General features: G+C 35.1%; 1 protein-coding gene and 1 long non-coding RNA gene across 2 annotated transcripts; both read left to right on the top strand.

The window, feature by feature from the left end:
- Positions 1 to 3,726: 3,726 nt before the first annotated feature.
- Positions 3,727 to 8,545, top strand: LOC126602273 (uncharacterized). The gene is made up of 8 exons (XR_007616061.1): positions 3,727 to 3,900; positions 4,008 to 4,122; positions 4,820 to 4,916; positions 4,987 to 5,054; positions 5,537 to 5,633; positions 5,739 to 5,806; positions 6,202 to 6,323; positions 7,974 to 8,545. It is a non-coding gene; the product is annotated as an uncharacterized LOC126602273 (long non-coding RNA).
- Positions 8,546 to 9,233: 688 nt separating this feature from the next.
- Positions 9,234 to 13,292, top strand: LOC126602250 (uncharacterized). The gene is made up of 4 exons (XM_050269080.1): positions 9,234 to 9,932; positions 10,606 to 11,698; positions 11,909 to 12,320; positions 12,500 to 13,292. The coding sequence occupies exons 2-4, from the start codon at positions 10,996 to 10,998 to the stop codon at positions 13,137 to 13,139; spliced, it is 1,755 nt and encodes a 584-aa protein (XP_050125037.1). The 5' UTR covers positions 9,234 to 9,932; positions 10,606 to 10,995; the 3' UTR covers positions 13,140 to 13,292.
- The last annotated feature ends 1,087 nt before the right edge of the window (positions 13,293 to 14,379 follow it).

The following is a 14,379-nucleotide window of genomic DNA, read 5'->3' as shown; positions in this document are numbered from 1 at the left end:
CATGACAACGCAATAGGTGACAAAGTGGCAGTAATCAATTGCATTATAGCCCGATCATGCATTTTCCAAACCACAAATGCATCTGCTTCAACAGAAGTACAAGAGCTAGATTGTATACCAGATTCAGCAGGAGAAACTGAAAATTGAGGAGGACAAGGGTGCGAGCCATCAACAAACCCCATAATACCATTGCTTTCCAACAAAAGTTGTATCTGAAAATGCCAATTGAGGTAATTGGAATCATCCAATTTGACATTAACCGAAGTCGAGATGGTGGAGATTAAGGCGGTGATTGGAGATTGCACAATTTGAAGCTGCGTTGCAGTCACCATTGAAATTTCGTCGGAAAAACTCAGTGAGGAATTATAGCAAACAGTTGATATGCAAGACTGAAGAAAGCAGAGAAGATGATCGAAGAAAGATCACGACCACCTAAGAAACCCTAGAAATCCAAAGTATAAGAAGACGAAGAGAATCAGAGATATCAAAACACAGGATAAGAAGGACAAAGACACCTTCAGACTGAGCGGAAGCAGAGGATCGAAGAATATGCGCAGGCAACAATGGCGATTGATACCATGTTAACCAAGATCAATTTTATACAGTAAAGAAGAAGAAGAATGTAGCAGACTGAGAGAGAGAGAAAGGGAGAGAGAGCTTAGAGAAAAGATGAATTTTCTTGATATATTTTCTTAACCGTACAGTGATACAATTGCAACTATTTATCTTCTTACACCTACAAAGCTAACTTCCTTAACTAACATCTCTTCTAATCTAATTACAAGTGGCACCATCTTATACATCAATTTCTCTATTCTATCAGTAAGAACATCAAGTAGGGAGGTGTTCTTCACGGCGGTGCTAGTCTCTGGCCTCACCGGAAGAAGTGCTTCCACGATAATCACTTTTCCATCATTTGGAATAGCATTGTAACTATTTTCCAACAGCTTTAGGCGGTGTTGGTCACTCCAACTGTGAAGTATCCACTACAAATTTATCAAAAGATACATTGTAACCATTGTTCGTATGACCTCAACCTGAAGAGGAGAACAAAATTAAAACCTAAATTCATTTTTCAATAATATGGGGCTAAAATTTTATGTTATAAGAGTTGAAGCAAAAAAACTATTTCTAGGTTAAAACTTAAATTTTATAGGCTAAAAATTTTAGATTTTACTCCAAGTGTTGGAAATGGTCTTATAAGGGACGGTTTTAGGGTTTGATTTAGGAAAACCTAACCACATGTGAAGCATAATAGTTGAAGAGTGATAAGCTTAAACCTAACTCTCAATGAATCTCATTTTTCACATTGCTAAATAGGAATGCTAAATATTTATGAATAGATATCATCGAAAAAGAAAAAATGGATGGCCTAGTCTAAAATAATTTTGTCACACCCTTAAAATGGATTTTTTTTTTAACAAACGATATTATCTACACTAAGGGGGAGAGGATATGCTTAGCCTCACAATGAGCTAGCAATAATGTGGTTCAAATTCGCCTCTGGCGAGAATCGAAACTAAAAGCTCTTACTTACAAGTGAAGATGAATATCATTATACTATAATACTAAGTGAAAAAAACATGACTAATTAATGAAAATGAAAAAATTGGGTGAACAGCTTTTTTTTTTTTTTTTGAAAAATAAAAAATGAGTGGTCTAGTCTAATTAATGGAATGCTAAGTATGGATGAACAGCTATCATCAAAAAAAAATTAATGAAAAAGATTTGAAAATTTTAAGTTTTAACGATAAAAACAAAATAAAGGGTAAAGTGAATAGTACTAGAATTGACTTTTTAATGTAAAAATATGGTTTTTCGTTAAAACAAACAGTACCGTGAGTTTTTTGTTAAAACTCCCTTAAAAAAAGGGTGGTCTGGTCTAAAATAACCTAGTCACACCCATAAAACGTGACTAATTAATGAAAAAGAAGAAACTGGGTGAACAGCTATTATCAAAAAAGAAAAAATTAGCGGTCTAGTCTAATTAATGGAATGCTAAATATGGCTGAACAGCTATTATAAAAAAGGTGGTCCTGTCTAAAATAATTTAGTCACACCCTTAAAACGTGGACAACTATTGTCACTTACTATTACGATTTAACGGTATTTCTCTTCACTTGTAAGTGAGGGGTCTTAGGTTCGATTCTCGCCAAAGACAAATTTGTACCACATTATTACTAGGTCATTGTGAGGCTTAGCTCTTCTCCACCTCCTTAGTGTAAATAATATCATTTATTTAAAAAAACGTGAACAACTATTAGTTAATGGAACACTAAATATGGATGAATAGCTATTATCAAAAAAGAAAAAGTGGGTGGTCTAGTCTAAAATAATTTAGTCACACCCTTGAAACGTGACTAAATCCCCTTTTCCCTTCCCCTTATCTCTCTTACTAGAAAACGCGTGAGACTCTCTCTCTAGTTTCTAAACCTTGCAAACTCCTTTGCCACCGACCCTAGCCTTTGGCTTGGGTGCCAATGGCTATCCTTGTCCAAGTTCCTTGTTCTCCTCTTTCCTTCTTTCTCCTGATCCTCTTCTTTCTTTTTCAATTTTCTCCTGAGATTTTTCTCAATTTCCTTGAGCTTTGTCTCAAAATTTTCCATGAGTTTGTCTCACTTTTGGACTTCATGTCCCTCCTCTCCACCCCTCCATTTCCTTTGGTCGTTCTTTTCCAAACCCAAAACTCCATATCTCCTTACTTTTCCCATTTGCCTCCCTTCCCCATAAATCATCCCCACCCCATCCTTTGCTCTAATCTGCATGACTTTGGACCAAATATGGTTGCCAACCTTATTTCCCTTTCTCACTGTCCCCCCCCCCTAAAATGGCTTGCCGAATTTCCATCGAGGCCAAGCGTACTGCGACTTCAACCAAAGTAAGGGTATTTTACATACCCCCTTAGCCTCACAAACTATCCATGTGTTACTGTGTTTGTACATATTTGCTGGGATTCGTGAATGGAATTTGGATCTGGTAACTATCTTTTGGTTCTGCATCTTTAGTGAAGAAATATGGATGTGGTGTGCTTCTTGGTGTGGGTTTGGTACTTTTGTGCTGCGATGTCTTGTTCATTTTCACCACTTGGTCGTTTTCTCTAGTGCTGCTAGTTTAGTAGCTGCTGGCAAGACTTTCGTGGCGATGACGGTGGCGGACGCTTCTTTCTAAGGTCGAAACTTAAGGATTTGGGTTCCCGTTTTAGTTTATTTATTTGGGCTAAGCTTTTATGTATCTGTTTCCCAATGTATTTGAGTTATTTTGCCTTCCTTTGAGTTGGCATGTACCCTACTATCGGATTAATGCATTTAGCTTTTCAGACGAAAAAAATAAAAAATGAAAAATGAAAACATAATCCAAGCTTCCAAATACTTTTTGGTTAATAAAGTTTATATTGGCACCTCACATAATATTAAGTACAGCCACATGAAATTTTATTATTAAATAAGGTGTTTATTCTAATATGCAATTACTATTTAGGCAGTAATGTGTGTGTTTTTCCGCTTTCTCTCATCCAAAAAAAAAAAAAAAAACCCCTGCTTCTCCTTCTCTATCTCTCTCCTTTTCTTTAAAATTCAACAAAAAACACTGTTCATTAACAGTGTAAGGATGAAAATGCCATCCAATTCCTTTGATATTAGCCCTTTTTTCCATTTTACACAGCAAAAAGACGGGTTTGCCCTCCTATCCCACGCGTCCATCATCGCTGCTTCGACTTCCACTTCTCGACTCTTCTGCTGTTTTCCGCTTTCTCTCATCCAAAAAAAAAAAAAAAACCCCTGCTTCTCCTTCTCTCTCTCTCTCTCTCTCTCTCCTTTTCTTTACTAGGATTGCTGCGTGCTTCAGATTGGTTTCTGGAAATCGGGGGAACCAATGAAATTGGCGTCTGGATTTCGAGAGAAGGTTGAATTCTTTTATGTTTATGATGACGTTTCCTGTGTACCAAGTGCTTTCCATCTCCCATTTTCTTGATTTATTAAGGACTTACTTGCATTTTGTTGGATTTGTAGATGGGAGAAATATCAAAGTGAGGAAGAAGTAGCTCTTGGTCGTGGGAAGCGCCTGCGGAAAGCTGTTTCTTACAGGGAAGCATATGCTGCACACCCAACTGAAACTTTGAGTGAGGTACTCAAGTATAGCTTTCGTTTCATTAACCTTTTGGGTTATTAAATTTGTATGCTCTGATTGTTTTGCAATTTGAGTTTGGATTGGAATTTAATTTTGATTTACAAATTTCTGATAAAACCTCAAAAAGAAATTTATAAGGAACGTGTAATTTTGTTTTTGGTCTTCTTTCTTCTGATTTTTTGGGTTTTCATCTGGGATATTTTCTGAACATGCTCCATTTATTTTACGCTTGGTTTCGTATACCCTGCAGCAGTCAAATAAATAACCTTACAGTTACAGAACCAGAAGCCACTGAAATGGCGAGTGGCATATATGTTTTTTTCTATGTTTTCAAATCTGGGTTTTAGATATTTTTCTTTGTTTTGGTTAATTATGGAATTTTGGCTCCCAATTTCTTAAAACTTTAGATTTTTTTTTTTTTTTTTTTTTTTTTTGCTATTTAGTGTGAGAATATGGGTCCAATATTGGATTCTTCCAATTTTTGGGCAGAGAAAACAGGGTGGTGACAGTAGAGAATTCCAACTTCTTTGTGGTGGAAATCATAGTTTCATTTTAGATTTTCTTTTGGGTTTATGAAATGAGTTGGAATGATGTCTCATGGTTATGTGAATGTTTTTTTAATTTAGTTGTGAACCTAATAATCTAATCGCGTCTCATGATTACGTGAATATTAATAAATTTAGTTGTGAACCAGAACCTGGGTATCAACCAAGGACTGATATCAATCCCAGAAGGTCATGTTGGGGTATATTGGAGAGGAAGCGCTCTTTTAAAGACAATTACAGATCCAGGTGATGTGCATTGAGAAGTTGCTTGCATAGGGCCTTAAATTTGTCTGCTTCTCATTATTTCAAATTTCAGGTTTTCATCTCAATCTGCCTCTGGTCACCCATTTTGAACCCGTTCAAGTTACCCTGCAGACTGATCAGGTAACTTTGGTAATCCATGTTTGGAAGATTGAGGATTCTGTCCTTCCATTCATTATAGTTTTGAAAGCTTCTGTTAGCAACATTGTAGGCAAGGGATATTCCATGTGGTACAAAAGGGGGTGTCATGATCAATTTTGAGAAGATTGAGGTAAAGCTATGCGATATTATTCTTTAGTATTTGTATATTAGTTTCACTTAGTTGAAGGTCTTGAAAAACTCCATTTAATAAATCCAAAATGTGTATTCCTTTAGGTGCTATTTGATAACTATTTGGTTTTTAGTTTCAAGTTTTTGTTTGGATTTATTTTTGTGCATTTACGATAACTTTACTTTAGTATATGTAGATTTAATATTACAATTTAGTATTAATTTATATATTATCTTCTTAGGTTCTTCAAGCATTTAGCTTCTTAGAATATCATTTTTGAAAAAAGCTGGAGTAATGCATTTTATAGTGTGGTCTAACTTCCTTTTCATTGAAGTGGGATTTTTGAGAGGGACTGGTGGATCTCTAAAAAGGAACTTGGTGGAAATTCCTTATTACACTATTCTGTCTTAGAAGTTGTGAATTATATGCATGTATAGATGTTGTCTTAGCTAGATCGTTGTTTTAAACAACCGACTCATTTTTTGCTATTACTTTTCAGATTTTAGTTATGTAGATACTCTCTCTTCATTTTTCAGATGGTTGACAAATTGGATGATGATGGCAATAGAATTTGGTCCACTTGATTTTAAAGAGGCCCTATAAGGTAATATGCTCTGCCTCAATTTTACAGAGCTCTTACATTAGTTTTTTCTTGCTCTTTTTTAACTCGACATGATTTTAGGATGTTGGAAGAGCTCTCTTCCGAGCACATGTCGAGGGTCAACTAAAGGTTAACATATTTGTATATTTATTATTAGCTAACTCTTAATTATGATGCCGTTAAAAAAAAAGTCAAGGATAAGTTGAAGGGTTTGAAAGAAACTAAAGTGGAATTAATTGGAACCGAACCATTCACTAGAAAGTGATATATTTTTAGGTGTATTCGGAATACAAAGTAGTATAATAAGTGGTATATGTGGTTTATATTTTCTATACTTTTTCTTATAATCTCTTATGCCTTGGTCTAATTACTTTCTGGAATTTGATCTATTTTTGTAGAAACTTGGTTGCAAGGCAAGTTGGAAATGCACAAAACTTTGATCACGTTCTATAGAAATGCCAGAGAAGGTCATATCCATTTCGTGCAAAATCAGACTTCTTTCTGCACACAAAAACACTAGGTAAACACACATTATCTTTATTTTGTTCATGATATGATTCTACTGCCTATAAATTTATTTCAATTTTTTTTCCCTTGCTTGGGATGCTTCCTTAATGACCAACATAGCAGAGGACAACTTTTAACGTTGCTATAAACAACATTTCCCATTAATGTTTTTGGACAAGAAGCAATTTGGGTTTTTTCGTATCCAAAGAACTTCGTAATATTTTTAATAGATGAAATAGGTTTCTCTTTTGATATTTAAATTTGTTTCATCCATGATGAGGTTGTGTATAATTTGCATTGGTATTGGTAACTCAATTTTTGACTCAAACATTGTTTATGAAGATTGAAATTGCATAATCTTTCATATAGTTTTCAATCCCGTACCAACGCGCGGGTACAAATTCTAGTTAGTTTCTAAATACACCCAACTATTTATCTACATGTATTCGAAGATTGGTTTTCTCCAAGCTCTTAAGGATACTCTCACGTCCATTGCAGAACAAAGCCCTAATCACTAAAGTATAACACAGATGATGAAAAAAAAAAAAAAAACTAATGAAAATGATTTGAAAACTTTGAGTTTTAACGATAAGAACAAAATAAAGGGTAAAGTGAATTAGGGGTGGGTTCAAAAAACCGAAAACCGAAAAAAACCGAAAACCAAACCGAACCGAAACCGAAAAAACCGAACCGAACCGAATTCTTTTGGTTCGGTTCGGTTTTAGTGATCTAGAAACCGAACCAAACCGAACCGAACCGAATTAATTAAATTAATTTTTTTATTTAATTATTTGTTTTAGGTATTATTTTCTAAACCCAATTTGTAAGTTAAAATGTGCTAACCCAATGTGTTGCCAAACTTTAAGCTCAAAATATTAAAAAAAGGCCTATAAAAACTCTAAACCCTAACCTATTATTTCTCTCCCATATAAGGTTCCGGAACCAAACCTCTTCCCGAAGTACCTACATCCATCTCCATAGCACTGTCTACTTCTGCGCTAGCTTTCTTTTCCAAATCTACTCTCATATAACATGTAACATAATCCATAAACATTTATTTCGGGTAGATTACTTGGGTAATTTGTGTGATTTTTGTGTTGTAAGGTTGTTAGTTTGGCCTTTGAAAGACTTGATTGATGATTTTAGTTCAACTTTAAATGTTTATTTTTATTGTCTTTAATTCTAGTTAGAATGTTTATGTTATGATTGTGTTGGATATGTTAAAATTTAAAATTTCAATGTTTTTCATTTTTTGAAAAAAAATAAAAACAAAAAACCGAAACCGAACCGGAAAAAACCGAACCGAAAAAAAATTGAACCGAACCGAACCGAAATTTTGGTTTGGTTTCGGTTTTGGCAAAAAACCGAACCGATTTAAACCGAACCCACCCCTAAAATGAATAGTACCATGATTGACTTTTTAGTGTAAAAATATGATTTTTCGTTAAAGTAAACAGTACCGGAAGCTTTTTATTAAAGTTCCAAAAAAAAAAAGAGGATATTTTTGTCAAATGAGATATGAAATCAATGTTTTAGAGGCTTAGATGTCTTCTTAAAGTATACGGCAATAATTTTTTCTTAATTGTTGGAACATATAAAACTTGCGATAAGCGAAAAATGAATGACCCTGACTCAAATGAAATATTACCGGTGTGCGCAATAGGGAGGGTCACACCATTAGAACCATACCCGATGATGTGTAGCACCAGTATCCGATTACCATGATGGATCAGAAGAAGAAGCAAATATGCATACCAGCAAAAGCACGAGAAATATCATCATTTGAACGAGTAGCTTGAGGACGAAACGCGACAATGTGGCCAAATTGATTGCAGGCCCAACTCTGAGCTCTACGGTTGACAAGGGTTGGTCCAAGGATACCAGGGCGTTGATGCACATCACCACGCTGACCATATCGCTCAGCATTAGAGCGTCCACCACCATTACTGCGAGGAGCCCGAACCAGAAGCACCATTAGACAAACCAACAACAGAATTACGGCCAGAAAGTAGCAGGAGTTGAAGCAACAGCCTGATTCATAGCTTGCTTGGATTCAAAGAGCAGGAGCCGAGTTATCAAATCATTAAACGGCGACAGAGGTGGGAAGTTCGTGAGCATAAACACCCAATTCTTACCGCCAAAAGGCCTCATCTCTAGTCAGATACATACGTACACATTTTGCCATAATATATCTCCTTGTAGTTATAAGAAAAATATTTTGCTGATCATGTTAACGAATTAGAGCAAGTCCACCGGGACTTGCTTTGCCCAGCCCCCAGCACAAAAAACAGCCTGGCCCTCAGTGAAATTGCTCCAGCCCACAAAGTTGCCTGGCACCCAGCCCATGCCAGGCAACAGCCCAGCCCAATTTTGATAGACCAAGAAGCTGGCCTATTTGGCTGGCGCGTGCAGCCGACAGGCTGCAGAGGGGCTGTCAGCCCACTTGTGTTCCGGATCCCATCAGCGACGTGGCATGCTCATAGCCGTTGGATTTCCAACGGCTAGTTTTTCTAGACCGTTGGATTTCCAACGGTAAAAAAAATTTAAATTTTACTTTTAAAATAGACCGTCCGATCACAGATCAACGGTCTACGTTAATTAACTAAATTAAAATTTATTAAAAAATACAGAAAAAATATTAAAAAATACAGAAAATTTTAAAAAATTTATTTATTTTTTCTATAAATACCTAACTCTCATCTTCCACCTTACACCACATTTCAATATTTTCTACACTTTCTACCAAAGCTTTCATATACTTTTTGTGTGAAAAAAAAATACCAAAAAGCTTGTGGTTGAAGAATAAAGTGTATTTGATGAGTTTATGTAATTTCATTTTTATAGTTTATTTGATGAGTATGTAATTTTATTTTAGTGTGTATTTTTTTTTAAGTTTATTTGAAATTTTATCTGAAATTGGTTAAAAATCTTATCCAAAATAAACTTAAAAAAAAAAACACACCAAATAAATGCGCTGGGTGCCAGCGCATTTTTTTAGGGGTGGAGATGCCTTGGCCTATTACTGTTCACTCCAGTCTATTACTGTTCACTTGAGTGGATAAATGCGCTGGGTGCTGGCGCAAAGTCCTTAGGGGTGGAATTGCTCTTATGAGCCAGAGTTATTTTTATTTACGGATAATTAGGCTCCGGTCCTTAATTTTTGATATTCTTTGATTAAAATCCTGTTATTTTTTACTTTTTGATCAAGGTCCTTGAAGTTTGTACACATCAGCATTTTATTATCAACATATTTCCATGTCAGCTTTTTTTTTTATTATTGAAATAGTTAATTATTGCATTTTTTTAATCTGAGGCTGCGTTTTTATTCCACGGCTGTTAATGCCTCAAACGCCTCCTATGCCAAACTAAATTGATGCATCCATTCCATCAACTAATCCCGCTCACTTGATTTCTTCCCTTTTTGATTTTCGTAACTGCAAATTCCACAATAATCTCACTAAGTTTTTCAAATCCATCATTATTAACTTTGATATGATGCTTCAAATTCAAGTTTGGCCAAGATTTGAATCGAAGTCATACTTTATCCGTGAGCGTTCGAGCAAGCGCAGTTTTTTGCAGAGTAATTTGAAGAATCAACGACAATTCCGAGCTAAAATTCGAGGTTTTTTTTTTTTCATTTTTTGAATTTGCACCCATAGTTCATTTATACTGATTTGTCCACAATGGTGGATTTTTGGTGTTATAATTTTCGTACCCATATTTACAAGTAGTGTAGTATCGTTTTCACAATTGGTTTTGCATATGTTTGGGCATGTATTGGGGAACTGCAATGAGTTCATCATGTATCTTGTGGTTTTGCAGAATTTTTCTGGTGCATACCAAGTGTTTGTCGAAATGTTTGAATGAGAATTTCGTATAAGAAAGTTTTGTATGCATGGAAACTGTTTATAAAAATTATTGAATAAGTTTTTTTCTCTATTGTGGTGTGCATGGGTACAATTCAATTGCAGTGTATACATTTTTTTAACAATGGTTCATGTGTTGATGTGTTGCAAACTACTGAAGTTGTAGAAGTATAGGAAGGGGTACAACACAAAAACAGAGCAGATAAGTCAAGGGAGAACCAGCTAAGGCCGAGTGTTTTTGCCATCTATTTTTCTATTTGACATATACCGTATTTGTTTTTTTTGGGGGGGGGGGTACAAACAGCAAATAATAATTGGACATGGTTTAATTCATCTTTCTTGTTTTCCTTTTGGAAATGTATTGCACTTTTCATGTCAAGCTAGAATGCTTTGGGTTAATGTTGTATTCACTTTCTTTTATCTTTTCAGATGGAAGGTGCTATAGTGGGGAGATGCACTCATCAGGGTACCACTATATCTATCCCAATTTTTTACCACACTACATTCTCTGAAGTGTACAATGAGGTTTGCTCAAGGCTTAGTAATTTGACTCATGGTTTATTCGACCTTACATATGTTTTACCTGGATATTCTACTTGTCTATTGCAATCTGATATGGACGTGCGAATGTTGTATATGTCGGTTGTCAACGAGAAATATTATTGTGTTGATATAGTTATCAACCAAAAGTCGTGACGTGACAATGATCGTGTCAGCCGAAATACCCCTGCTTCACAAACATTTATAATTGAAGGAAATATTCACAGCGATGGGAATGAGTATTTAGGGAAATATGCAACACTGGGAGGCAAGGTATATATGTCAAACGCTTGGAAGACCTACATTAATCATGTAAATCAAGGATTTGAAGGCGGAGTGGAAGAATTCAGAGACAAACTTTGTAAGTATGCAGTTGAAATGGGATTCACATTTGTGTATGTGAAGAACGACAGGGAAAGAGTTACAGCGGTATGTAATAAGAAATATTCTGAAGGTTGTCAGTGGCGTGTGCATGCATCAATATGTCATGTTAACAATTTCTTTTATATTAAGAGGTTGAATAACGAACACACTTGCACATGCCGCATTCGTGAGAAAAAAAGTGGTATGATGAGTTCCAAAATTGTAGCTTCTACTATAGTTGAAAAGATCCGGACCAGACCTCGTATCAAACCAATTGATATAGTAATGGATTTTAAGAGAGACTACGGTTTAGATATTTCCTATTACAATGCATGGTATGGGAAAGAGATTGCAAAAACTAAAGTTCATGGTGATGATTCGTTGTCATATCATCAAATGGTTTGGTACGTAGAAGCTATCAAAAAAACAAATCCTGGATCTCATTGCGAATTGGAGTTTGACCAAGAAACCTTTCATTTCCAGCGGATATTCATTGCATTTGGTGGTTCTATTGAGGGTTTTAAGTTTTGTAGGCCTATGTTGTTTTTGGATGGTACTTTCTTGAAAGACAAATACAAAGGAACATTGCTTGCTGCAATTGGTAAAAATGGCAATCAAGGTATGCACATATCCCTTTAATTTTTATATTTTAATAATTTGCTTAATAATAAGTCTTCCTATTCAACCTGATTATGTAACATCTTTCAAAATTTTGAAGATTCAATACGTATACCTGATTATGTACATTGCTTACGACACATTTTTATTCATAAGTTTGGTATATAATGCTAACTACTGACTTTGGAATGTTTTAATTTGTTGGTTGAAGGATTCTTCCCTCTTGCATTTGCATTAATTGATGGTGAGGACCAAAATAATTGGACATGGTTTCTTAAAAATTTGGCTAAGATTTTGGAGCCACAACAACGCACCATAACTTTCATATCTGATCGACACAAGGGGTTGATTCCGGCTGTGACAAATACTTTTCCAGACTCCCCTCATGCATATTGTTTGCATCACATCAAGCTAAACATATTAGAAAAGTATCCTGCTAGTCTTGGATCTGTTTTTCGAAATAAAATTGTTCAAAAGTTTAGTGAGTGTGCATATGCTGCCACCCCCGAGATGTATGAATTGAAAATGGCAGCATTGGTCAAGGAAGGAGGTAATATAATGCGCAAACTTTTGAAGGATCTCCCAAAAGAGAATTTTTGCAATGCATTTTTCAAGGGTAAAAGGTAACAGTTTTTGTTAATTTACTATCTTCCAAAACACAATACATGTTTCGTTTTTATTAATGAATGTGTCATTTTATTATAAAACATGTAGATGACTTGTTTCTACACTGTCTGATTTCTCTTTCTTGTCATATCACCAAATTATGCAGATTGCTCATTTTATTATTTCGATGTTTTAGGTACGGGGAAATGTGGTCGAACGTTGCAGAATCATTTAATGCATGGATTAGTAACGAACGTCTCTTACCCATTTACCAATTGGTGGATGGTATAAGAATTAAGTTGATGGAAATGAATGCTGAAAGACATCTTGAGGCAAACAAATGGACCACTTTCTTATGTCCGGAAATGGAGGCTGAGATGGTTGCATCTATTGAGGTTGGGAGGCATTGGCTTGTTAGACGGTCTAGTGAGTGTGTGTTCGAAGTGCAAACCGATGATACTTCGTTGATGGTTGACTTAGAAAGTCAAATTTGCTCATGTCAACAATGGCAGATAAAAGGCTTCCCTTGCTCACATGCACTTACTGCAATCTTGAAAAATGGTGCAAATCCTTTTGATTACACTGAGGCGTATTTCAGCACTGATTACTACAAGTCTTCATATTCATTTCCAATTCAACCTATTCCTCAAGTAGATAAGCCTCATATGAGTGAAGATACAGAATTTATAGTGAAACCTCCTAAAACAAGGAAGCAACCTGGTAGACCAAGGATCAAGAGAATCAAATCTGCTGGGGAGGAAGCAAGACCATTAGAGTGTGGTCGATGTCATCAAGTGGGTCATCACAATCAGAGGACTTGTTCAGTTCTGATATAAGCTTATGTTACTACTTCCATTGTTATTCAGACTTTGCATAATATTTTTACATTTAAGTTATGCACAATTTGAGCTTGGTTTGACAATTTTGCTTCTATTCTATGTATTCAAATTTGGTTCGTTTTTATTTAGAAATTTAGAAGTTGAGCTACAGAGCATGGGGTACAATATTGTTTGCATTAGCTACATTTTTTTCAGTTCAGAGAACTTTTCCTTCCATTGTTGAAGGTGCACTTTCTTTAGATCCCCCTTTTTCGAAGTTGAGCTACCAAGCTATTTACTTAGCAGAATGCTCGAATGATACCTCATGTTACCCCTCACACTTTTCGTTAGTGTGGGTGCAAATTAATACCATTAATTAACATTACCCAGTTTAGAAAAGTTTTCAAGATGTCGAGAACGTACCTAAAAATGGTGAGAATGTAGCAGTGAAATGAATTCAAGATGATGAGAATACATTAACATTAACAAGTGTGAATGCACTAGTGAAATAAATTTATAATCCCATCGTTAAGAATGTACCCCTGCTTTGTATCTCTCATAACTCATTTTCATTCTGTTTATTAAAAAAGAAAAAAAAAGCAGCTTGCTCATGAACATGAACTAATTAAATATAATCACAGTAGTTGGATTCAAATTTCAATAGGTCCTCATGCAAAAAACAATCAAATAAACCCATAAAGTACACAAAGTACATATCTTTTACCAAACAAGAAAAAACATCAAATTAGATTCATAGTCATGACCAAGGAAGAAAATATCGGTAATATCGGAAATATCGGTAGTCCGAAAACACGGAAATATCGATGGAAATATCGGGATAATATCGATATCGATAAAAATTACATGGAAACCACGGAAATTGTAAGAAAAACTTGGAAATTTTTATTGAAACTTTGCAGGATGTTTATTTAGTCAATTATCTATTAGTTTATCACAAAAAATTGGAAGGAAATGCATTGCATGATGGATTTAACATTATCAAGTTGATTATATAGCGAGCTGACAAACATTGTGAGTGTAGAAAATATGTAGAAATTAATGAAAGAAGTCTAAACACACCATAATCATTTATATATAATGAATTAGTACAATATTTTACACTTTATACATTGCATGGTAAGATACATGAGTGACTTAGTACCACATAGAGTTCCTATGAGGTTTAAAATTTTCACTATCTTCATCATCTCTATGTGTAGAGTGAGTGTATTTTGAAGAGTAGTTAGCAACCATGGCA

This window comes from Malus sylvestris, chromosome 15 (genome assembly GCF_916048215.2).
Source record: "Malus sylvestris chromosome 15, drMalSylv7.2, whole genome shotgun sequence".
Taxonomy (NCBI): Eukaryota; Viridiplantae; Streptophyta; class Magnoliopsida; order Rosales; family Rosaceae; genus Malus; species Malus sylvestris.
Note: the sequence above shows the minus strand (reverse complement) of the source record. Positions and strands in the feature narration are given on the sequence as shown.

What these genes read in the sequence shown, in the direction of transcription:
- LOC126602250 (XM_050269080.1), top strand. Translation starts at nt 10,996, where the DNA reads ATGTCAAACGCTTGGAAGACCTACATTAATCATGTAAATCAAGGATTT. An exon ending in TGGTAAAAATGGCAATCAAG is followed by an intron (nt 11,699 to 11,908) that starts GTATGCACATAT and finishes TGTTGGTTGAAG; the next exon opens with GATTCTTCCCTCTTGCATTT. An exon ending in GCATTTTTCAAGGGTAAAAG is followed by an intron (nt 12,321 to 12,499) that starts GTAACAGTTTTT and finishes TCGATGTTTTAG; the next exon opens with GTACGGGGAAATGTGGTCGA.